At 46.2% G+C, this 24597-nt stretch overlaps 1 protein-coding gene across 5 annotated transcripts in view; it reads left to right on the forward strand.

Annotated features, from left to right (window-relative positions):
* The first annotated feature begins 1132 nt into the window (after nt 1–1132).
* acacb (acetyl-CoA carboxylase beta) overlaps nt 1133–24597 on the forward strand; it is a 29369-nt gene continuing 5904 nt past the window's right edge. The window contains exons 1-42 of one of the 5 annotated variants that reach the window (XM_027029767.2): nt 1133–1504; nt 1806–1876; nt 2045–2478; nt 6175–6307; nt 6818–6956; nt 7125–7234; nt 7650–7731; nt 8090–8188; nt 8441–8550; nt 9072–9182; nt 9568–9777; nt 11184–11354; nt 11458–11619; nt 11758–11921; nt 12218–12368; nt 12503–12606; nt 12763–12844; nt 12971–13116; nt 13648–13798; nt 14101–14235; nt 14479–14625; nt 14870–15058; nt 15575–15675; nt 16187–16275; nt 16722–16846; nt 17198–17311; nt 17405–17518; nt 17715–17804; nt 18008–18126; nt 19599–19622; nt 20376–20519; nt 20655–20754; nt 20874–20981; nt 21240–21296; nt 21458–21499; nt 21581–21796; nt 22089–22244; nt 22595–22798; nt 23060–23215; nt 23588–23710; nt 23799–24068; nt 24500–24597. In XM_027029767.2, coding sequence (XP_026885568.2) covers nt 2156–2478; nt 6175–6307; nt 6818–6956; nt 7125–7234; nt 7650–7731; nt 8090–8188; nt 8441–8550; nt 9072–9182; nt 9568–9777; nt 11184–11354; nt 11458–11619; nt 11758–11921; nt 12218–12368; nt 12503–12606; nt 12763–12844; nt 12971–13116; nt 13648–13798; nt 14101–14235; nt 14479–14625; nt 14870–15058; nt 15575–15675; nt 16187–16275; nt 16722–16846; nt 17198–17311; nt 17405–17518; nt 17715–17804; nt 18008–18126; nt 19599–19622; nt 20376–20519; nt 20655–20754; nt 20874–20981; nt 21240–21296; nt 21458–21499; nt 21581–21796; nt 22089–22244; nt 22595–22798; nt 23060–23215; nt 23588–23710; nt 23799–24068; nt 24500–24597 — 5369 coding nt within the window. In that variant the 5' untranslated portion in view covers nt 1133–1504; nt 1806–1876; nt 2045–2155. Of the gene's footprint in view, nt 1505–1805; nt 1877–2044; nt 2479–3157; nt 3318–4123; nt 4288–6174; nt 6308–6817; nt 6957–7124; nt 7235–7649; nt 7732–8089; nt 8189–8440; nt 8551–9071; nt 9183–9567; nt 9778–11183; nt 11355–11457; nt 11620–11757; nt 11922–12217; nt 12369–12502; nt 12607–12762; nt 12845–12970; nt 13117–13647; nt 13799–14100; nt 14236–14478; nt 14626–14869; nt 15059–15574; nt 15676–16186; nt 16276–16721; nt 16847–17197; nt 17312–17404; nt 17519–17714; nt 17805–18007; nt 18127–19598; nt 19623–20375; nt 20520–20654; nt 20755–20873; nt 20982–21239; nt 21297–21457; nt 21500–21580; nt 21797–22088; nt 22245–22594; nt 22799–23059; nt 23216–23587; nt 23711–23798; nt 24069–24499 lie in introns of those variants that run through there. The other 4 variants (XM_027029765.2, XM_027029768.2, XM_027029769.2 and 1 more) reach the window with 4 other exon arrangements.

The raw sequence follows: 24597 nt of genomic DNA on the forward strand, positions 1-24597 counted from the left end.
AATATGTGCATAGGTTTTATTCTCAGCTCACCTTCCCTTTTCCTTCCTGTGTATTGCCTTCAGGAAGACTTCAAACTTTATCGGGTGCAGTATCGTCACATTCCAAGTGTGGCCAAGCAATGAAGGGACTTGGCATCAAAATATTGTTAGCCACGAAGTACAAGCGCATTTGTGTATAGGATCCACTGTATGGTCTGGCCGCTACTTCTGTGGCTGATCTACTCCAGCCACGTCTCTCAGCTCGCTCTCTTAGATCGAACGTAGCAGATCTACTGAATGTCTCAAGCTTTTCAGTAAATCTTCTGCACCAGGGCTGCATTTCATATATGGATTGTGTATTGTATTCTGTTTTTGTATTTGCATTCTTATGTTGTGTCTTTGTGTTTTTGTAAAGCACTTTGTGACTTATGTCTCAGGGAAAAGTGCTATATAAATATATTTTATTTAATTCCTTACGGCTCAGCTTCATGGAAGTAATGTTAACCAACCAGCATCAAGACCTTGCACACAAAGGTGTGGCGGGAACACAACGGACAGTCATGTAGCTTGGACAAGAAAACAAACTGTATAGAAGAATAAAAGATAAATGTGTGAGTGAGCATACTTGATAAAGACATCCCAAAATAAAAAACAAAACTCATTTTCCAAACAGTGTGCTGTAGAATGAATATATATTTCACTGAGTTCTCTTTGCTACCGCCTAGTGTACGTGCAGTATACTGTGTGGAAGGTTGTGAGGGGAAAATATGGAGCCAAATCTCAACAGTTTGATCCCCCGTCAGAGAGAAGGTACCCAAGTGAAGATAACCGTGTCGAATAGGCTGCACCTCTTTTACAAGAAGCTGATGCAATGATTCAGTTTTAATTCCGATGTAAAAATCCAAATCATTAGCAACTCGCGAATGACGTTAGCTGTATGGCTAATATTTCACTGCAGATTCACTAGTTCAACAAGTTGTTTTCTAGGGTGAAAAGCAACTCGTTATGTTGCTATTTGACTCCTTATGTAATCTATAATGTTAACTGACTCTCACGTCTCAGCCACACAGGATGCAAATTAACGCACCACGTTACGTCGTGTCTAATTTTAAACCATGTTAAACCAACTAGCGCTTCCCTGGTTAAGGGACCAGCTTGTTCATTTGAAGAGGAAATGTGTGTATCTTAGTGTTTGAAATGAGCCAGGCAGTACACGTGGCGGAGTTTGATGCCCTAGTTGGACGACAGTCTTTATAAGAAGTGCCACCGAAGTATTTCTGACCTTTAGCTTCAGGGTGCCAGATACACCCTAGGAAGTGATCTGTGAGAACCGCATGGACCTCCTGGCCGTATTACCCACCGCGAGCTGACCTTTTACCCAGATGGCACAGGCATAGTTACAGGGAGGAGAAGTCAGGATTTCTCTTGGAGCTACCGTGGAAATAACTGCAAGAACGTGGTTTAGCTGCTCATTTCACCATCATCAAAGCGCAGAAGACGGTCGGGAGCATTCCTCGGTCTCCAGGTTTGCTCTTAACACTTACTTTTAAGGTTTTTTTTGTTTGTTTGTTTTTTTAGAAACAGCTTAATTTTAAATCTGGAAGGCACACATTTCACTATAATACCTCCTCTTAGTCCTAACTGTGTAGAGGCTAAGCTTACTGTTGGGGCGCCATTCCTTTAGTGGCATTACTGACTGAGGTTCCTCTTGGGTGACATCTCACTCTGAGGAAGAGTAGTAATGTAGAACTGATCTGGTGCGAAAACCCGGAGGACGTACAGACGTGTTCACAGACGCTACTAACGCAAGACTTTCATCGTTACAGTTAATCTATCCGCTGTAGGATACAGAGATCTCGGCTGTTATTTGTGTTGATAAAACAGTCTTTACGTGCAGGTGCGTCTACATTTCTAAGACTTGAGAAACATGTGTTTTTGTTGCTAGTACATTTGTGTAAACTGAGAACTTGCTGAATTGCAAATTATAACAGTTAGCTCTGCCTAACTGGAACTCTGCTTTCCAAATATATTGAGTGTGAAAATGCTTTATTTTACTGTTCAACAGAACCCAAGATGTCAGAGTTCAGTAGCCAGCCGCTTTAAGACTGAAATCCATTCAGATGGGCAATGTTCTGTGCCAGTTGGCTGTGAGACCTCTTCTGCTTCATCAGACAGCATGGAAAAGCCTCCACCGGTGAACCACACTCTCTCAGAGCCCATGGAGCAGACATCCCCGGAATCTCTGTGCCATTCCTCTGTTACCATGGGTACTGCCGAAGCTTCCAGACCCAGGTTTAGAAAGCCTGAGGAAATCAGAGAGAAGCTTAAGTTTATCTTGGGTGCATCAGAAGACAACTCATCTGATGACGAACCCCCAGTCACGGGCCAAGCTCCCAAACCCACAAATACCTCCCAAGTCACGGAACCACTGGATATGACACCCTCTACTTCAGAGGAGACAGTGACTCGCCGCCCTCCTACCCTGTCTACGAGCATGAGGTAGGAGTCACTTATTCTCTCCTGGGCCTGGGTTGGGCCAGAGTGGCCTGTGGAAGACCTGAGCTCCTGGGCAGGATACAACATGGTGCTGCAGTAACGCATTAGCTATATAAACAGAGCCTCTATAAAACACATTGTCCATTCACATGCTCTAATATGTAAACAAAGTGTTTATCCTTGTAGTTTCTTGTCTTTTTTAAGTTGGGGGGGGCTTATTTGTTGTAATTTCTTTACTTCTACTTTCAGCTGAGAATATTTAACATTTGTAATAATTTCAGCAGTTTAATGTTTGCCACACCAAATTGTTGCTTTTGTTTTCATCTTTTCCGATTTTGTTTTTAAGCTTTGCTGCCAAAACACCAGCAGGGGGTGCTGACATACTCCAAATCGCTCATCATCATGGCACAGAATTTTCTTAGGGTCACACTCAGCCCTGCAGCTGGTCACATGACCTCCGCATGCCCTCAGCGTGCCATGGGGCTGCATGTTATGACCTCATTCCACATGGCTATTAATGGAAATTCTCTTCTCTGACATTCACTCGGTGCCCCACACATGACATGGCAGAAAAACAAGTGTATCCAAAGTTTTGGCAAACACTCGGTGTCTCCCCATTCCCCTGTTGGTCCTTTGGGGAATACCGTAGAGAGCAATGCTGATCTGTGTGCACTGGTATGTAGAGTAAGCCACCTTGATCTGTTTGCCTGACCTGTGAGACAATCCTGGGCAGGACCCTTCAAAAGCATGTGCCATGCTGTGTCTGGTTCACTCTCTGCTGTGGTAGGTCAGTGTATACAGGGGATGGAATCTGACCCCAGATCAGCTCTCCAGGAGGATTTGTGAGTACCATATCAGCTTGTTTAGAGTCTTGTTCAGGAGTCACTTAATTGACACTGCATGGCTAGTCAATAAAGGACAAACTCGGAGTAGAACACAACCAGTTTTTCTTATTGCACATAGACTTTTTAAGGAGAACCATAGGTCAAGAGGTGAGGGGAGACCAAGGAAGTGGGGTCATAGCTCAGCCTGTTTGACTCAGTTTTTAACTGATCGAGGGAATTTCAGTTCAAATTAGTGCTAAATTAAACTGAGTTGGTTGTTGTCTAGCTAACCCATAGCTCTAACCATGCGGCGGGTCCACACGGTGTTGTAACTCATTTCAACCTTAGCTGTTCTGAAGCAAGTCTTTGCAGCAAATGAGAAATCCACATGCATGGACTTTCTTGGTGGATCTATAGTTTTTCACTGCAGCGCTGATGGCGAGGGTTGCCACCCAGCGTTTCTAGAGGCCTGCACCTTTGACTCTGTGCAACACATGCCGCGGAGTGATACTATTTTGGGTTTGGGTACAATGTGTTCTGAGAGCGGATGCTTCGTCCGCTGTGCATCGCGTTACGTTTCCTGTAGTTGGAATGTCGCGATACCGAAAGCCCTGCTTGGGCACTTCCACGTGGCGTCCGAAACGTGTGCTCATGTTTTAGAGAGTTGTTTTGGTGCAGGTGGGGGAGGGGTCACAGTGTGAGAGAGAGAGAGAGAGAGAGAGAGCACGGGGGGAGGGGAAAGAAAGAAAGAGAGAGAGAGAGAAGGACAGTATCAAGGGTGGGAGTGTGTGTGAAAGAATGAAGGAGGGGACAAAACAAAGACATGGGGAAAGAGGGAGGAGAAAGAGGGAGAGAACCCAGGAAGAGTTAGAGCAGGGGAGTAAGGGAGAGCACGGCGACAGCAGACCAGACTTGCTTCCTCGTCCCTGGAGGGCGCCATGGGTGGCGATGGCGGGCAAGAGGGTGGCTGGCTGCAGGAGCTCAGGAGGTCAGTACCACCTCGGCCCACTGGCTTCTCCACCGTGCACCATCTGTGCTGCGTTCACACGCGCAGACGTGGTTGCGCTCGCTGCGCGTTTGCGTTGAGCTGGGACGAGAAGAAGGCGGGGGAGGGGAGGCTGTAGTCCCGGAGGGAACTTTTTTTTTTTTTTTTACATCCTGAGGTGTTGGTGCAGGATTCCATGTAGGACTCCGGAGGGAAGCCACCGTTCTTGGATTATTTCACTCATCACTTGTCTTTTTTTTTTTTTTTTTTCCCCCATTCTTTGTTAATATACCAAAAAAAGGTCAGTGAATGAATATTATGAAACTTGAAAGTCGCTAAGACTTTTTTGGTATATTAACAAGGCTTCGTGGTTCGTCGTAAAGTGCTTGTTCTGCTTATTAGTTTCTTATGGCACACTTGTTTTTGATAGGTCAGAACTTTTGAGACATTATGAAGACATTGGCCTTATTTCTGTTTCCCAGCAAACAGTGGTTTCCATGTATGTTCGGGTAACATGGATAAAGTATATTACATGTCAGTAATATTAATATAAAACTAATATTCTGAAACTTTTTTTCTGTTACAATTTCTGTAAGCCTTTTTGGTATATTATCAAAACTAGACAAAGTTAGAAATCAAATTGGAACAAAAATATTGAAAAGCCCAGAGAAAAAAAAATCTGCTTCTTAATTGAATGAATGGACTGTCTTGAGTTCTCTGTTGTGATAATGGCAATCTCTTGACACATCACCCAGCCTAACGCTGTAGTTGGAATGCTCTGTCTCATCTGTCTTCTGCTTAAACATTTTCACAGTGAACCCTACCAAAGCTAGCTGGGCAGACACATGTATCCCTTTAACCTCTCAGAAGGCGAGAGCAGTACAGGCCAGCTTAACCCCCCAGCCGGACCGTACCAATGTGGCTTAACACAGAGGTCTTCAGCGACAGTCCCAGCTGGGGGCCGTAGGCAGGGCACGGCTGGGGGTCTGCGCACCGCTGCTGGTTCAACTCTTTCTTATCGAGCCCTGTGTAAGACCGGTCGGGCATGTCCAAGCAGGGACTGCATGATCCTCGCAGACTTTAGTAAGCTCCAAGCCAACATTGCTGACTGAAGGGTCATAACGGGGCTTCTGTTGTGAGGCAGAGTGCTGATTATCCTAGGTACATTGCCCTAATGTGCACTACTTGATTATCAAAAATGTTTATTTATTTTACTTTTTCCTTTGTTGTTGCCATGGCACCACTTTACAGCATTACAGAAAGTTTTAAAGTCCAGACTCTCAGGGCGGGGGTAGCCCCTCCTGCCTATGGTTCCAGTGATAAAGCGCTAAGCAATAATTGGCTTCTGAGGGCCATGTGATCATGCCCCATGTGACCACTCCCCTGCATGTATACAAATCACTCTAGGGAACAGACTGCAGAGAATACAACAGCCAACATACATAGGCAGCGTGTGTTATACTGTTTTGATGAATGATTATCGGGTATGTACAACAACACACTTGTATGTTCCATGTAATGCTGTAAAAATTTCCTTGAACATACAAATATTGTAGGGAATATTTGTTGTAAAAGTGGTAAGATTTGGTGTATGTCATAATCTGCCTTCATTTTGTGCTGCCAGAGTATAGAATGTACTTTTGCTGTGAACCTGGTAGGCAGGTCATTTCCTGCCAGGCCTCGGGGTTTTGTGATTGGTGCATTAGAAACTACAGGCTGCACTAAAGTTGGTAGAAGCTTTGCTTTGTTTGTCACCAGACCTCTGGAGATTATCTAGAAATCATAAAGTAAAAGGTTACATTGTCCCACAATACCTACTTGTGTGTGACCTTATCTCCAGTAAGCTACATCTCGTGTGTGTGTGTGTGTGTGTGTGTGTGTGTGTTTCAGGCCTAGCATGTCCGGACCCTACCTGGTGAGGAAAGGTCGTGAGCAGAGGAGGATGGATGTGCCCAGAGACTTCACTGTGGCCTCTCCAGCTGAGTTTGTCAAACGATTTGGAGGAACCCGCGTCATAGATAAGGTGTGTGTGTGTGTGGGGTATGTTTTTGTTTTTCAAGGCTGAACCTTGTTTTCTTTACTTTGAGGCTGTGCACATTCTTATCGTGTGCATGGTGTTACTGTACGTGTGCGTGGTGTTGCTCTGCACCTGGAGATCGTGTGCGTGGTGTTGCTCTGCACCTGGAGATCGTGTGCGTGGTGTTGCTCTGCACCTGGAGATCGTGTGCGTGGTGTTGCTCTGCACCTGGAGATCGTGTGCGTGGTGTTGCTCTGCACCTGGAGATCGTGTGCGTGGTGTTGCTCTGCACCTGGAGATCGTGTGCGTGGTGTTGCTCTGCACCTGGAGATCGTGTGCGTGGTGTTGCTCTGCACCTGGAGATCGTGTGCGTGGTGTTGCTCTGCACCTGGAGATCGTGTGCGTGGTGTTGCTCTGCACCTGGAGATCCTGTGCGTGGTGTTGCTCTGCACCTGGAGATCGTGTGCGTGGTGTTGCTCTGCACCTGGAGATCGTGTGCGTGGTGTTTCTGTGCAGGTGCTGATTGCCAACAATGGCATTGCGGCAGTTAAGTGCATGCGTTCCATCCGCCGCTGGTCCTATGAGATGTTCCGCAACGAAAGGACCATTCGCTTCGTTGTCATGGTAACGCCTGAGGACCTAAAGGCCAACGCAGGTAAGATTTCCCTGTTAAACTACCACTTCACTGTGATGCCCAGGGTGATAAGTGATTTCAAAAACTTGAAAGACAAAGTCCTCTCTTGTAATGGCAAATGTAGGTTTTCGTCATTGTTATGGTGTTTGCTAGCGTTAATCGCACATGACCAGAGCTTTGGTACTTCAGAATACATTAAAATGGCGGACCACTATGTGCCTGTCCCCGGAGGACCCAACAACAACAACTACGCCAACGTTGAGATGATCGTGGACATCGCAAAGAGAATCCCAGTGCAGGTACTGCTCCTGAGCTTGGACTGAACTCAGACTGAGGTCTGAAATACACCAGGAGCATTGGTTTGTTTGTTTTTTAATTAAGGACCAGTAAAAAGAGATGGTCATGGTCAGTGTCGGGGCAATTCCAAACTTCTCCACCGAGCACATTACTCAGACAGAATGCAGTAAACGTGTGTTACTGGGGGCACTGGTGGTGTTGCCATGCTGAAGACCTTCCTGCCTGTTTCACTGATTCTCCACCAAGGCATTATTGATGTTCAGATGGGTTTATACAGCAGTACCACAAAGCTGCATTTACTCAACGCAACAAAACTTATATAGCTGATTCTTTATGTAGTTGATATTGGATGAGTTTGTGTGCAAGAAGCTGTGCCTGCTACTGGTGGTGGTGATGATGGTGGTGGTCTCTCTTCAGGCAGTGTGGGCTGGCTGGGGCCACGCCTCAGAAAATCCCAAGCTTCCAGAGCTGCTCCATAAAGCTGGGATCTCCTTCCTAGGTATGGCCTCCAGAGCACAGCACTTCCTCCAGATCACAGCCCTTCCTCTGCAGCCCTTTCCTTTGGACAGCTCAGGCTGATGCTGTGAGAAGCAGCTTCCTGCACAGGGACCAAGCCACTTCTTTCCTAAAGTGTCAACCTCTTTGAAGAAGAAAAAAACCTCAGTTGAAGTCTAGACTTGGTCTCTGTCCAGGAAACTTGGACTATTCCACGCCCAAAACTACTGTAGTGTTAAAAATATCTTGAATGCTAGACAATTCTTACTTTCTCTACCATCTTAAAAGAAGACATTTGTGGCCAATGGTTGAGAGTTCTCTTTGTGCCTTTTGTGGTGTGTATGTGTGGGTGTCCATTCCAGGACCCTCCAGCAAAGCCATGTGGGCTCTGGGAGATAAGGTGGCATCCTCTATTGTAGCTCAGACCGCGGGCATCCCCACTCTACCCTGGACTGGCTCTGGTAATGCACAGTGAAGCACTCTTCACTCTCCTGTTTCCTTTAATACAGCTATGCGCCCCACACACACACACACACACACACACACACACACACACACACACACACACCCTTCCTTTCAAAGAAAACCAGCATGCTAGAATCTGCCTTTCCAATTTGGAAACGAGCCTTTATTTTTGAGTTTTACAAGGTGCGGTCTGTGTTGCTAAGGCCTGGCCAATAGGAGAGCTCCTAGCTGCGTGTTTGACTCCACAGGGTTGAAGGTATCATGGGGGGAGGAGGAGAAGAAGCTCGGCCATGTGATCAGCGTTCCGCCAGAGCTCTACGCCCAGGGCTGCGTGAGGGATGTGGACGAAGGCATGGCTGTAAATACACCACCTGCATGCCCTCCATTTGAACACCTTTTGCATCATCTGCCATTCTTTATAACATGAGCCATCCTTTTATTTATAGAGCACCTTAAAATCCCACTGGTGTTGGCCAAGAAGCTTAAGTGTGAAGTCAATGGGTTTAAACCTTTTGATTAAAATATGAAGAATTTGAGAAAACGGAGACAAGCATAAAAATGAATAAACACACACACAAAAAAACACCACACTAAATAAGACCCCTAGGTAACAGGATGGCACAAACACAGTGACCAAACACTAACGGCTTTAAGACTGAATGCTTGGGGAAGAAATAGGTTTTCAAATTGTAAAGTTAATTCTTCACACAAATCTTAAAGTCTAGCTCTGTTAATTTTTTTATTCTTACTGAGTTCAGCAAGAACTCGGTAAGAAGTCACCACCAACCTAGAGGTTATTATGGACTGATAGTTGCATGTCCTTTAAGAGTAGGCTCTGGGGTAAGTGGGGTACGCGTGTGCTGCAATCTCTCTCTGCAGGGGGCAGAGCAGATCGGCTACCCTGTGGTGATCAAGACGTCGGAGGGCGGTGGAGGGAAGGGTATCAGGAAGGTGGACTGTGCTGAAGACTTCCCCGGTTTCTTCAGACAGGTGCGTGTGCTCCTCTGGCTGGCATACAACCTCCCGCCCCACATCCCAACACCGCTTCAGTCACTGTATGGGAAATTGATCTCCGTACTTTAACACAAAATTGTGTAAAAAAAAAAAATAAATTGTAAAAATTGTAAAATTTTAAAAACCTTGTGCAGAGCTGTAAAGTTTTCAAAAACGCCCCATCTCTGTAAAGTTCTGGGTTGATGTTTTCCGAAACCTTGCACAGATCTGTTCAGCTGTGGTTTATTGAATCAGATACTTAAGAGGTGACACTGTAGGACTGCAGGCTGTCGGGTCACCGAGCTCAGCAGAGCTCCAGAACTGCGGCCACCTGTATGTTTCGCGTGTTGGTGACGGTGTGGTTTTCCCGCCGGCTGCCCAGGTCCAAGTGGAGGTCCCTGGCTCGCCCATCTTCGTTATGCAGCTGGCACAGCACGCCCGTCACCAGGAGGTGCAGATCCTGGCGGACCACTATGGCAACGCTGTCTCACTGTTCGGCCGCGACTGCTCCATCCAGCGGCGCCACCAGAAGATCATCGAGGAAGCTCCTGCCACCATCGCCCCGCCTTCCACCTTCGAGCAGATGGAGAGGGTGAGCAGTGAGACACAGACCTGTGGTGCCTGCCTGAAAACCACCCCATTTTTATGTAAAAATAAGCCATTCACGTCACTTGTGTACATTCGAGCAGTTTTTATTTGGGGCTTGGTCTGCTGCCAACAAGAAGAGTCCCTGCTCTCATCAAACACAACATTGCTAACGTTGTTAACAGAGTCGATGCTGAGTTTTTCATTTGTTGCTACATGCAGTTTTACAGTTTGTTTAGGTTACTGTCTAAAAAGGTCCATAGGGTTATTTTTACTTTACAAACCCCTTGAGGCTAGTGAAGCAGAGATGCTGAAGTCCAGACCAACAGTCTGAAACGAGCACAGGTGTCTGCAGCACAGTTAGCCACACAGCTAAAACAGCTACACTACAGCACGCATGTATCTGGCCCATCAGAAAAGGCATTATTTACAGTTATTTACCATTTAAATAAACGCATTGTCATTCCTGAATCTGAAGTTGACTTATCAGTTGTAATTTCTAAAAAGATTTTAGGTGGAACAAAAAATGAGCAAGAAGCCAGCTGAAGCCTCATGAGCTGTTTAGAATCGGTAGCCAAGGAGCCATCAAATGGTTGAAGATATTCCTAAACATATAAATAGCTAATAAAGCCAAAATAGATTTTCTTCCATTTTTGTTCAGTACTGGCAGGCCTTTCGGTGGGTTTGGTAGCTGTAGTGTGACTAACTGGACAGTGCACATAAAGGTCGTGCCCTCGTAGTTTAATCTCATGTGCAACATATTTCTTATGTTAAAATCGCTACTATTATGACTGGTGAGGACACTTTCATACTCTCACAAGTCGGCCATGTTTTGAACTTGTCAGCTGTCTTCACTCTGAGTCTTTGTGCCTGTTCGTAGCACAGATGTAGTCCTGCTGTAGCATGGGTGGAGTAGTGAGACTGCACAACAGAGATACTGCAGTTACGCTCTCCGTCTTGATTGTTATTGGGTATTTGTACTGCAAAACAGCAGATAAGGCTTCAAGGATTACTTCACCTAAAGTGCTGACAGGACTAACTGTGATTGTAAGCTAGCAGGACTGTTTAGTTTGAAGTCCAGGTTGTTAAGCGCCAGTGTTGGTATTCCTGCTCCAAAACTGGAGTGGCCAGTAAAGGCTCTGCTTGTTTCAGTTTTGATTCTGAGTATGACCTTTACAGAATTTGGCAGACATCCTGGTCCAGAGTGACTTTGTAGTCTATCAAACAACCTCATGCTAGTATAGGTTAGGGTCAAAAATACTATCAGGCTAAAGCCCTGGCTAAAGTGGGTAAGAGGACAGTAAAGATGATTTTTCTTTGTATTTTTGTTACTTTTGTTTTTTAATTATGATCTCATTTTGAATAGTGGAAATTGTGTGTGTGTGTGTGTGTGTGTGTGTGTGTGTGTGTCAGTTCGCAGTGCGCATGGCTAAGATGGTAGGCTATGTGAGTGCGGGGACTGTAGAATACCTGTTCTCCGAGGATGGCAGTTTCCACTTCCTGGAGCTGAACCCCAGGCTTCAGGTGGAGCACCCCTGCACCGAGATGATCGCTGACGTCAACCTGCCCGCTGCCCAGCTCCAGGTACCGCACACACCTGATCTGCTCCACGTCTCCATCAGCTAATGGTCATGCGCAGATAAGACTGGGCATGCAGCTTATGCGTCCTGTGTTGCTGTGTCTGCAGATAGCGATGGGGATCCCTCTGTACAGGATCAAAGACATACGTGTGCTGTATGGGGAGACGCCATGGGGAGACGCGCCGATTAATTTTGAGTCTCCTGAGTGCATCCCTTGCCCTCGTGGACATGTCATTGCTGCACGCATCACCAGTGAGAACCCAGACGAGGTGAATGAGAATTATTATTCGAATGTGCAGCTCTGAGGGATTCTTTGGCTGTGCTGTATACTAAAAGGCTAAGTGTAGAATACAATGTAGTGCATTTTAAATTTTGGTGCCCCGGGTGTGTGGGGGGCTCTCTTGCAGGGCTTTAAGCCAAGCTCAGGCACCGTGCAAGAGCTGAATTTTCGCAGCAGTAAGAATGTGTGGGGCTACTTCAGTGTAGGGGCGGCAGGAGGCCTGCACGAGTTCACAGACTCCCAGTTCGGACACTGCTTCTCCTGGGGCGAGAACCGCGAGGAGGCCATCTCGTGAGTTTGCTGAAGTTACGTCACTGCTACTCCAATTACACTGTTGGTTTATTGTACTGGAAATTAAATCCATGAATTTACTTATTCCAGCAACAAACTAAGAGAAAACAAGCAGTGGTTTCCCACACACTGGCTAAACTGTAGTGCCAATGCTAAATGCAGGCTAAGGCTTAATGGGGAACTCAGAAACTGTCGCTAGCCAAATTTGCACTTGTCTGATAATCGGTTAATGTGGTTTAATCAGATCATTTGTTGAATTGTTTGATAATTCCGCGTTAATCTATTGCTCTTTGTAGTAACATGGTGGTTGCCATGAAGGAGTTGTCCATCCGGGGAGATTTCAGGACCACGGTCGAGTACCTCATTAAATTGCTGGAGACAGAGAGCTTCAGGAACAACGAGATTGACACGGGCTGGCTGGACCATCTGATCGCCGAGAAGGTTCAGGTACAGAGTCTTAGAAGGAAGATAAAGATCACAGTAACTTTGTAAAATCTGTAACGGCAGAGTGGGTTATCCAAAGGTTTTATGTTCCAGTGGAATGTTCTGTGTGTATCTGTGTCTGTGTCTGTTTTCTCCAGGCTGAGCGACCAGACACCATGCTGGGGGTGGTGTGCGGAGCGCTTCATGTAGCCGATTCCAGTTTCAGGAAAAGCATGTCCGACTTCCTGCACTCTCTAGAGAGGTGAGCACTTCATGTACCAAATCTAATCTAAGGCTCATCAGATAACCGACCCTGCCTGAAGAGTTCATCTTGGTAAAGTCATCTGATCACCTGTGTAACATGTCACTCTGCAGGCTGATGAGAGGCACTAATCTCTGTTCTGTCGCATGTGCTCAGGGGGCAGGTGCTGCCTGCAGCCAGCCTGGTTAACACAGTGGAGGTGGATCTGATCTACGAGGGGGTCAAATACTGTCTCAAGGTAACAAATGATTGGATAATCCTAGTCTCTCTTCATCATGTAATTCCTCTATTCCTCTGATCTGTCTAGTCGTGTGTGTGTGTGTGTGTGTGTGTGTGTGTGTGTGTGCGCGCGCGCATGGTACAGGTGGCCCGTCAATCCCCCACTACCTACGTGATCATCATGAACGGTTCCGACATCGAGATTGACGTCCACAGGCTTAGTGATGGCGGCCTGCTCCTCTCTTACAGTGGCAGCAGTTACACCACCTACATGAAGGAGGAAGTAGAGAGGTTCTGCTTCCTGTCTCTTTGTGATCTTAAATTGTTTAATAATATCAAACTACATATTTACTGTAGTTCAAAGCTACAGTAAAGGTACTTGACCTGTTCCAGGAGACCCATTGTCCTGCAGAATTTAGAGTGCAGAATACTACATTTCAAGCAAACCGACCTTTTAGTATACAGGTAGGGTGCAGGTGGATAGGTGTCCAGGTGCTGTTAATGCTCACGTTATACTGAAAGAGGAAATGACAGGACGAACCTGCCAGCTAATGACAGTAGATGGATGTGTGAAGCCACAGAAAGTGCTGAGACCACTCACTTTGTAGGGAAAGCGGCTGTTAGAGCAGCTCCATCATCCTCGTATAGTGAGAGAACAACTCTTCAAGGTTAAAAACAAGACACAATCCTGAAACTACAATCTCATTACTTGATAAATCAGGTACGACTTGATATTAATTAGTTACTGTGGGTAGACTTTTATTTAGTAAACCGCTTTGGAATCTTTCCTCTGAAGCTTCAGGCTGAATGTTCTCTCTGCAGTTACCGAGTCATCGTGGGCAACAAGACGTGTGTGTTCGACAAAGAGCGAGACCCTACTGTTCTCAGGTCGCCCTCTGCTGGCAAGCTGGTGCAGTACCTGGTGGAGGATGGGGGTCATGTGATGTCAGGGCATCCATATGCTGAGATAGAGGTGAGGTTGCCAGGGGAAACGCTGAAGTTTGATCCACTGGGCACTAAGCAGCTAGATAAAATTTAAGGTGCTCATGACCGGAGCCAGGGGGTGCTTTGTTCACTACAACCTTAAGATGGGCATCTGTCAGTCTTTGTGTGTTTGTCTGTCTTTGACTATCAGTGCATCGTTCTCTCTTTTTTAAATGTTCATCCAACCTGACAAATGTAATTTTCACAAACGATGACACAATGTATAATGCACATATCATAGGTCAGTGCCGTTCTAATACCCTGTGCTCTGGCTGGTTGTATGCTTTGCAGGTGATGAAGATGGTGATGACCCTGACGGTGCAGGAATCGGGCTGCATTCACTTCGTAAAAAGACCTGGAGCAGTGCTAGAGCCCGGCTGTGTGGTGGCTCACGTGAACCTGGATAACCCTGGCACCATTCACCCTGTAAGCAGCTCAACCCCAGTGTCTGCTAGCATCCTTAGATCATGTCTAATGTGTCTGACATATTTTTAATGTCAATAGAGAAAGTTGTAAAATGAAAAACATTTTATATTAGTATTTTTGTATGAAGCTTTTTTGCCTTAGGAGGTAGTCAGTAAAGATAAACGCCATGTCATCTAGTAGAGTCGCCACAAGTGACTAAGAAGTTGTATGATGTTGCTCATCAGCCGTTGTCCTGCTGTCCAGGTGCAGCTGAACACCGAGTCCTTACCTGCTCAGGAACCCCTCCCCATGGTGGGGGAGAAGCTGCACCAGGTGTTCCACAGTGTCCAGGAGAACCTGGCCAAGGTCATGGATGGCTACTGCCTTGGTGATCCCTACTTCAGTGACAGGGTAAGACCTGCTGAAACAATGTGTATCTTCAGTGACAAATCATGCAGTATTCTCATATAGCCACTCTGCTGGTTTAAAAGGACCTGGCTGCATCTTCACAGAGATGCTTAAAAACAAGCACTGTGGCTGAACATTAGCAGCGAGTCTGTTAACACATCTAATGCACATCGTAGCGGTTGTAATGTGTTTGGGTGAGCCATTGGTTTCATGCCTGTCTGACTCTGCCCCCTTATCCCACATGCAGCTGTATAAGTGGGTGGGCACCCTGATGCACACGCTGCGTGACCCCTCCCTCCCCCTACTGGAGCTCCAGGAGATCATGACCAGTGTGGCGGGCCGCATCCCTGTTACCGTGGAGAAGGCCATCCGGAAGGTTATGGCCCAATACGCTAGTAACATCACCTCTGTACTCTGTCAGTTCCCTAGTCAGAGGGTGAGTTGGCAGCCAGCCTGCTGATCCTGATCACAGCACAACACACTTGTCAGTGTGTTACATATTTAACACACACGTGTTACTCATAGTAACAACTTACAGTAATAATACTCATCATACTGCTTCAGCACTTGTCCATGAGTTTAAAGTACAGCAGAGATTCACAAATCCCACAGAATTTCTCCAGGGAGTGAACATTTAACATGTCCACAGTTCAGAATATGTGCAGTAACAGTATACAATAAACCAGTGAAAATGCAGCAAAAAATATTACAATACCGAGAGACAAACAAACAGCTCCGTAAGTAATAATGCAGGTAAGCAGGTAGAGAGACTGATGACTGAAAGTAGTCATTACAGACTGGAATTTCTGGATTAGAGACTAGAGATTTGGTTGTAACAGTTTTTAAAACATTGTAAAATGCTATGATGCGAATGGGCGGCTGACGGTAATAGAAATGTTTTTTTAGAAAGCCAATGAACTTGGCATGACACTGTGTGTTTTCTGTGCTACAGATCGCAAACATCCTAGACAGCCACGCGGCCACGCTCCAGAGGAAGGCAGACCGCGAGGTTTTCTTCATGAACACGCAGAGCATTGTACAGCTGGTCCAGAGGTGGGAGCTACATGTGTCTTTACTGCACAAGAAATCACACACGTTTCACTCTCTGGGTTTGTGGAGAGAGCAATCACACACACACACTTCCATCTCTGGGAATAATGAGTTTATTAAGTGTAATAGAGGTGAGTTAGCCTTTAGCAGATGCTAATTGGTTAATAATTTTTATTTAAATGTAAAATGGGTGAGTTGGCCTTTAGCAGATGCAATCATGTTAACTGGTCCCTCTCAGTATCTGACAGTCATGTCTAACTGCATTAATGTTTTTGAGTAAAGCATTTTCAGCTCAATCTTTCCTTCAAAATACGATTTGCAATTGGTTTCATCTAAAATTCACTTGACATATTTTAATGTGCTGGTGTTACCAGTTTTTTTTTGTTTGTTTGTTTTTTTTAAATTAATGGACACTCCTCACTGAAAGGACTTTGAGCTGAATCTGTGTGGAAGACTGTCGCTTAACTGAGTTCAGTACCTGACCAGAAGTGAGGTTGTTTGTTTGTTTGTATAGGTATCGCAGTGGTATTCGAGGCTATATGAAGTCTGTAGTGTTGGATCTGTTACGACGATACCTGCAGGTGGAGAAGCAGTTCCAACAAGGTACTAACACTCGTGCTCATCTATAAAAGACAAATGGATACTAACACTCGTGCTCACCTATAAAAGACAAACAGGTTTGTCTAAATTGCTGCCAACAGTCACATCCCAGTTGAAACTCAACAGTGTTGACATTTTGACAATAAAGGAGCATGACCACAGCTAATAAAGCCCTGGGAAGTTGGGTCAAACTGGGGGAGTAATGCAGCTCACCTGCCTGTATTATTCCCATGTTTCTGAAGGCCTTAATTACCTGCACTAGGTGTGTTAAACTAGAGGTAGAGGCCCACCCCTGACTGGAGGCCCTTCCATCACTTACACACTGGTATATCTCATCTCTGTCATTTGAAGGATGCCTGCTGGAACAGAAAAAAGCTTATGACAGGAACCAGAGTGGTTCAGGTTTGCTGAGGCTCACCTTAAATATGCTTTTTTCCCCTTTTCCCCAGCTACCTATGATAAATGTGTGATAAACCTGAGGGAACAGTACAAGCCAGACATGACCCCCGTGCTAGAGTTTATCTTCTCCCACGCGCAGGTCTCCAAAAAGAACGCACTTGCCACCATGCTCATAGTAAGCCACCCACATTCACATTCACTCACGTACCAGGTTTATCCAGAGGGAGTTGGGAGTTATCCAGTACTGGCTCAAGAATGCCATCACACAGGATCTAACCCCTTACAAGTTGTTTGTCAGCTAGGTTCTCTGCCATATGGTCTAACATTTCACTTTAATGCTCTACTTCAACTATTGTGTCATGTCAGTCAACATAAAGGCTAAAGCAGTTATGTTGAATGTAAAAATGTAAACCATTTCTGTCTTAAAACATTTATGTTGTGTATTTAATGGTATAGTGTGTTACCTATTTATACACTAGGCCTCATTCTGTTGTAGAGATAAGTCACTCTGTCATCTGGTTGGCAGGACCAGCTATGTGGGCGGGACCCAACACTGCCGGATGATGTGGTGGACATACTGAATGAATTTACCCAGCTCAGTAAGATGGAAAACTCCAAAGTTGCTCTGTGTGCCAGACAGGCAAGTAGAGGGGTGACGACCTCTCACATTTGACCTTTGACCTAATCATACAGTTTATGCTATGACGGGTAAGGAATATTTATCCATTTCCAGGCACTGATTGCATCTCATTTACCGTCATATGAGGTGAGACACAACCAGGTGGAGTCCATCTTTCTGTCCGCAATAGACATGTATGGCCACCAGTTCTGCCCCGAGAACTTGAAGGTGAGCCACGTGACATCTGGGGAGACCTTCCACATACAGTATATGGTTAAACAGCCCTAGATTCCAGGTAGCCTGTGTTTCCTATTGCAGTTCAGGGACTGTCCAGCCAGACTGGTAGTCGATGCTTTAGATTGCTATGGCAGCAGCAAGTATGAACCCCTGTCCCTCAGTCTCCTCATGTTGTCTCCTCCCACAGAAACTCATCCTGTCCGAGACCTCCATCTTTGACGTTTTGCCCAGTTTCTTCTACCACAGTAACCGTGTGGTGTGCATGGCTGCTGTGGAGGTAAACACCCCGTCCTTCTGAACAGAAGCTAGTAACGGAATGAGTTACAGATGCCTCAGTGCTATCATACTTTGTTGGTTTTTAGTGTCAACTAGTATCAGTGTCTTGCCTTTTCAGAGCATCAGTCTTGTTTAACTATACTAATTTGAGAGTCGTGCAGTACATGCAGAAGCGCTGTGTTCATCGGGGTTTTGCGTGTGCAGGTATATGTGCGAAGAGCTTATATAGCATACGACCTCAACAGTCTCCAACACCACCAACTGCAGGACGGCACATGTGCCATTCACTTCCAGTTCATGCTACCCTCCTCCCACCCCAACAGGTATCCCAGAGTCCTCTCTGCACCTGAATGAGTCCACCCCCCCCCCCCACACACACACACTAGACAGTTCTAAGTTTACTGATTTCCTTAAACTGACTGATTGCAGCCTCATAAGAACTACAGTACAAACCTCATGTCAGTCATGCAGTGTTAACAATGGACAAAACTGGATTCTGTAGTTACATGGGAGATGTGTGATGTCAAGGGTGTTTTTTAAGTGTTCATTAGTTTTTGAAATGCCAGTGATGCCTGTGTTGCACCTATCTCTTCATCCTTCCCACTTCTCTTCCATCTCTAGTCACAGTATGTTGCCTGTGTGTCCTGTCTTGTTTTCCCATAAAAGAGATACGTACACCAGAGTGAACACCTCCCATGCCCAAACCCACGTAATGGCCTCTCTTTCTTTATGCTGCTAATAAACTCTTTATAACTGTGCAAGGTCTGTGGCAGTAAAGTAACTTATTGCTCTCACCATGCTAAAGATCCCAATCTCCGTATAATTAGTACGTGGCAGGGCTAGCCTGGCTAAGGGTGCTAACGGGGCTAGCTGAGCTAGCCTGGCTAACGGGGCTAGCGGGGCTAGCGGGGCGAGCAGGGTTAAAGGGACTAATGGCCCCACCCCGTGTGCCTTTAATGCATATGCAGTCTTTTCACTGCCTCACTGATTCAAGTGATTCGTCAGCTTGCAAAGTCACAGGTGAGAAGAGTAACTTTTGTGTTCTTACTTGTGTATATAAAAGTTTCACACATGTCTGTGTGACCATATTCACCCCGGGATCGCTTCGTCCTGTCCCTTGGTTAATCACAGGGAATCACATGCCTTGTATTCTCATCATCGCACCATTCACTGGTTGAGAAGTTTCCACTCTTTGGTTTACATTTTAAAGTCCCTATTTGGTAACTTGCTAAACACATAACATGTAGTTTCCTGTGTTTACACATACTATGAGAACAGCCAAAGGCGTTTCAGCTTTCTACTCTGCACGTGCATTTAAAAATATATATAAACTGAGCAAATGCATGGGCCAAATCCAGAATAAAATTTAATGGTCCTTACAAGAAGTCATTTAACAATTATATAAGGTCAATTATGAAAGATAAATGTTTTGATATAAAATTCAAGATGACATGTCTGCGTGTTCAAAATGCTCCAGTTATTTGCTGTTGAGACCATTAAAGCTTAACATTATGCTGTTTTTGGCTTTGGTGCATTTTTATTTATTTATGAAGTACCTAAGTGGGGCCTGAAAGTAAAGTGCTACCATCTATTCTTGTAGTCTTTTTTTTTTCTTCTGACTTCTAACCCAATAATAACGAACAGGGGTCACTCACCACTTTGATTAGACCTAACCTGATATTTTTAATTTCCAGAGACTGTATTTTTTTCTGCTTTGTAGCAAGGCCTCTAGAGGTTAATGGTTAGAGGTCGATGACCCCTCGCTAACACTCACCTGTGCATGCTCTCCTTACAGAGGGAGCAGCCCAACGCTGAACAGGTAGAGTACAAGCGTCTCTCCTCGAGCCAGTCAGCTGACACCGTGGACTCTCCTCATTTGGGCTTTGTCTGTGGGCAGTGCATGCTGGGTGCACAGTGTTGCATTCCTTATTCCATTAAGATTTAGAAGGACAGGCTTAAGAGGATAGCTCAGTCAACTGATGCTAATGTGCGAGGGTTGGTTGATTGGAACGGTCACTTTTATGCCCTTCCTAATTGTTATTTTAACATTTTATTTTTCATTTTGGCTCCGCCTATATTATGGCTGGATTTGGTGTGAATCAGAGTTCCCAGTCAGTGTGGGCTACTTGATCTGTGCTGAGGAGGATACTACATATTGCTGCAGAACAGAGTGCTTTTAAAATCTACATTTAACTTTAAACAACTTTGAGGAATTTGATCGGTTTTAGTACTAAGCAGCATTGTTGGTAGGAAAAACAATCCTTGTATCATGTGAATTGATTGCATGTGCTTGGCTTACAGATTTTAGCATAGCAATTTTTGATCAAATAGTTAGATGTTAAATAGCTGTTTTTGTGTTGGAATAAGTGGAACCTTTTACTGCCATGTTTGTCAGAGTTTGCAAAAAGGGGCAGGATTGACTGTCAGTCATCCAAGCCAGAATTCCATCTTAGAAGACATACAGTTCCTAAATCGTCATGGATCTCTTGCATACAGTGGAGAACAGCTTTTGATTTGTGTAAAATTAGATATACATAACCTACATTTTCTGTTTTTCCTTCCCTGCCCCCAGGTTGTCCATGCCAACGAGCGACTCTGGCGAGTTTGAGACGAAGCGGCAGGGGAGCGACCCCCTCTTCCTGGAGGGGTCGCTGTCTCCTCCTTGCCAACGGATGGGAGCCATGGTGGCCTTTCGGTGCTTCGACGACTTTAAGAGGTAAAACGTTCCTCTTGACCCAAGTGTTAGAAAAGAAAGGTTTAGGCAGCGTGTCTTTGTCCTGTGACATGAAAAGTGTGTGTGTGTGTGTGTGTGTGTGTGTGTGTGCGCGTGTGCATATACACATATGTGCAGATGTTTTGATGAGGTGATTTCCTGTTTTGCTGACCCACTGTATGAGAGCCCGCTCTTCTCTGAGGTTGTCCCTTGCCTCTATGATGAGGAGAGTAGTAAGGTAGAGGCGCGCACACACACACACACACACACACACACACACACACACACACACACACACACACACACACACACACGTACGTCTGTTAGAGACATGTCAAACATTGCTGTCCTCTGCAGAACATGAGGGAGAACCCCATTCATATCATCAACGTCTCAATTAAGTCAGCGGACACTGAGGATGACGATGCACTGGTCTCAGCCTTTACGGACTTTGCTCAGTCTAAAGTAAGTTGGCTTTTGGATTTTTACCTGGTGCAGGTAAAGATCCATGAATCCTTTCACATCCGTCCGCTTTCATATCCCTCCACCAGAATTTAGTTCATCTGGACAGTTTATAACTCAGTCAACTTAAGCATCGCCTCCATGCACATCTGAACTGTACGGATTGGTCCAGAACAGGGTCGTTCAGCTGAGGTAATTCCAGCTGAAACTGGGCTTGTTTGCAGGCTACATTTATAAGTTTGCTATTCCTGCCTCTGTCAGAAATCTCTGCTGTACGAGTATGGAATCAGGAGAATCACATTCCTGGTGGCACAAAAAGTAAGTGTGCATGCGGCTTGTTTACTGATGTGTTTAGGAAAACCTGTTTTAAAACTACTTTATGAGATTGACTTAAAAGCAGTAATTCATGTTGCTGTGTTATCTTCAATATCTTTATCAGCATTTTTAATTAATGTTGTTTTTTTGTTTTTTTTTAACAGAGGGAATTTCCCAAGTACTTCACATTCAGGGCCAGAGATGAGGTAAGAATATGAAGGCGAAGTCTTTTCCCAAATTCCCGAATCCGGCACAGCACCAGTGTCCAACTGTACCTGTTCCTGCAGTTCCAGGAAGATCGGATCTACCGGAACCTGGAGCCGGCGCTGGCCTTCCAGCTGGAGCTGAACCGCATGCGTAACTTCGACCTGACCGCCGTGCCCTGCGCCAACCACAAGATGCACCTGTACCTGGGCGCTGCCCGTGTCCGCCAGGGGGCAGAGGTCACTGACTACCGCTTCTTCATCAGGGCCATCATCCGCCACTCTGACCTCATCACCAAGGTGACCACCGCTGTCACAGAAACGCTTCATGCCCCAAAACACTCACTCTCATTTTCCATTTTATTTCATTTTCATTTATTTGGCTTATTTTACCTATTATTAGAGTTACTACTTGTCAAGTGTATGGCAGCAAAAATGACTGTCACCCAAGTACTAAGCAGCATCCTGACAATTTAAGCACTTTAGCTCAGGAGATTTGGTACTGGCTGTTAATTGAATCTCAAGGTAAACAAAACAAGCTGGTATTATAACCAGGCAGTACTGTTTGCCGTGTGTGTGTGTGTGCCTGCAGGAGGCCTCGTTTGAGTACCTGCAGAACGAGGGCGAGCGTTTGCTGCTGGAGGCGATGGATGAGCTGGAGGTGGCGTTCAGTAACACACCCACACGCACCGACTGCAACCACATCTTCCTCAACTTCGTCCCCACCGTCATCATGGATCCCGTCAAGGTCAGCGGCCCGCCGGAAAAGTCCACCATGCTCCTGTTTAGCCGGTCACACTGCAACTGTGGCCATATAACTTGCGCACACACACAGCACAGACAGCAGCCATGTCCTGAACTCAAAACAAATAAAAAAATGTTTCATGTAAAAGGGCAGGTTCATGAAACAGAAACGTAGTGCCTAAATCAGCATTAGTGTTCACAACATCTCTAGGACAGTCCATTTACCAGGTAAGATTTGTATGTTTTGTTTGGAGATTTTTGAAAAGGTGTCCTACTCTGGACATTCAGGTCAGCGCCATCTGCTGGCTGGAAGGCTGACTGCACCGTGACCTGTCTCTTTGACCCCGCCTCCAGATTGAGGAGTCCGTGCGCTCCATGGTAATGCGCTACGGCAGCCGCCTGTGGAAGCTGCGCGTGCTGCAGGCCGAGCTGAAGATCAACATCCGCCTGACCCCCACGGGCAGCACCATCCCTATCTGTCTGTTCCTCACCAACGAGAGCGGATACTACCTGGACATCAGCCTCTACCAGGAGGTGACGGACCCCACCTCAGGCCAGGTGACCCTTCACGCCCTCACACACCACCTCAGGCCAGGTGACCCTTCACGCCCTCACACACCACCTCAGGCCAGGTACACTGAAAAGCTCAAATGACCTAATATCATTAATTTAATGCTACATGACATAACATGCTGATATTATGATTCGCTTCTGCATCTTTCGTATTGATATGTCTGTGTTCTCTCATGTGACCCATTATATCCGTGGGTGTGGGGGTGTGTATGTGTGGGGGTGTATGTGTGTGTGCACGCTCTGCAGATCATGTTCCAGTCGTACACAGAGAAGCATGGTCCTCTCCATGGCATGCTGATCAACACGCCCTACGTCACCAAAGACCTGCTGCAAGCCAAACGCTTCCAGGCCCAGAGTCTGGGCACCACCTATGTCTACGACTTCCCAGAGATGTTTCGCCAGGTGACCACACCTTCTCCACTTCTCCTTACAAAAGCAACATCCTCCTACAGCCACTTACACTGGGGTGGGTTTTTACTGACCTGCGGGGTCATGCTTCTGACCTACTCGTGCATGCGTGCGCGTGCGCGTGTGTGTGTGCTTTTACTGGAGTATCATGTTACAGGGTCTGGATCTGTGTTGGCCTGCAAATAGTGTTAATATTAGCAAGTGTTTCCACATCTCAGTTGTATCCCACATATTCTCTCAGTCTCTGGAAGGCTGTTTAAGCTCTAGGAACGTGGGGGACAGATTAACGTAACCACGCTGCGGTATGTATTGTGACGGCTCTGTGGCGTGTATTTTGGACACCCCATCATTGTTCTGCTCTGTCAGGCTCTATTTAAGCTGTGGGGACCGGGGAACGTCTACCCTAAAGACGTGCTGCTGTGTAACGAGCTGGTGCTGGACCATCAGGGCAGACTCGTCCAGATGAACCGGCTGCCCGGAGACAACGAGGTGTCAGACTGACGCACATGCGGAATGCTAAATGCTGATCTGCTCAGTCTTCTCTCTTCCCAACCTCATGTTTCTTCTTCCTGTGCAGGTGGGAATGGTGGCATTCCGGATGAAGATGAAGGCTCCGGAGTACCCCGATGGGCGGGACGTGGTGGTGATCTGCAACGACATCACGCACCGGATCGGCTCGTTCGGGCCACAGGAGGACCAGCTGTTCCTGCGGGCGTCGGAGCTGGCGCGGGCCGACGGGATCCCACGCATTTACATCTCAGCCAATAGCGGCGCTCGCATCGGCCTGGCCGAGGAGCTCCGCCCCATGTTCCAGGTGGCCTGGGTCGACCCCAACGACCCCTACAAGGTGACGACCGTCACTCACTGGTTACAGGCTGTACTGTCGGTTAAGCGCTCCCGTCCCCCTGCTGGGCGTCCACTGTTCAGCATGTCCTCTTGCCTTCCCTAATCCAACACTCCTGGGTCTCCTCCTCCGCTAAACCTCCAGACAGCTTAAGGATCTCCTATTGGTGGATTTAACAAAGGGGTTTTTATTGTAGTACTTTGTAATCTGAAAGCACATGAACAACACACCACAAGCCATCAACTGTGGTACTTCACCATTAATAAATGTGACACAGGCATTCGTGCAGTTTTTCTTAGATGCATGTTATTTTAAACAACATTAATTAAAATTGTTTTAATAAATTAATGTTAATTAATTAAAACCATCTCCCTGATGGGTTGTATGTGTGTGTGTGTGTGTGTGTCTGTGTGTGAGGTCATCTCCTACCGCAGGGCTTTAAGTACCTGTACCTGACCCCTCAGGACTACACCCGCATCAGCTCCACCAACACCGTGCACTGTCGCCATGTGGAGGAGGGGGGCGAGTCCAG

This window comes from Electrophorus electricus, chromosome 5, assembly GCF_013358815.1.
Source record: "Electrophorus electricus isolate fEleEle1 chromosome 5, fEleEle1.pri, whole genome shotgun sequence".
Lineage (NCBI taxonomy): Eukaryota > Metazoa > Chordata > Actinopteri > Gymnotiformes > Gymnotidae > Electrophorus > Electrophorus electricus.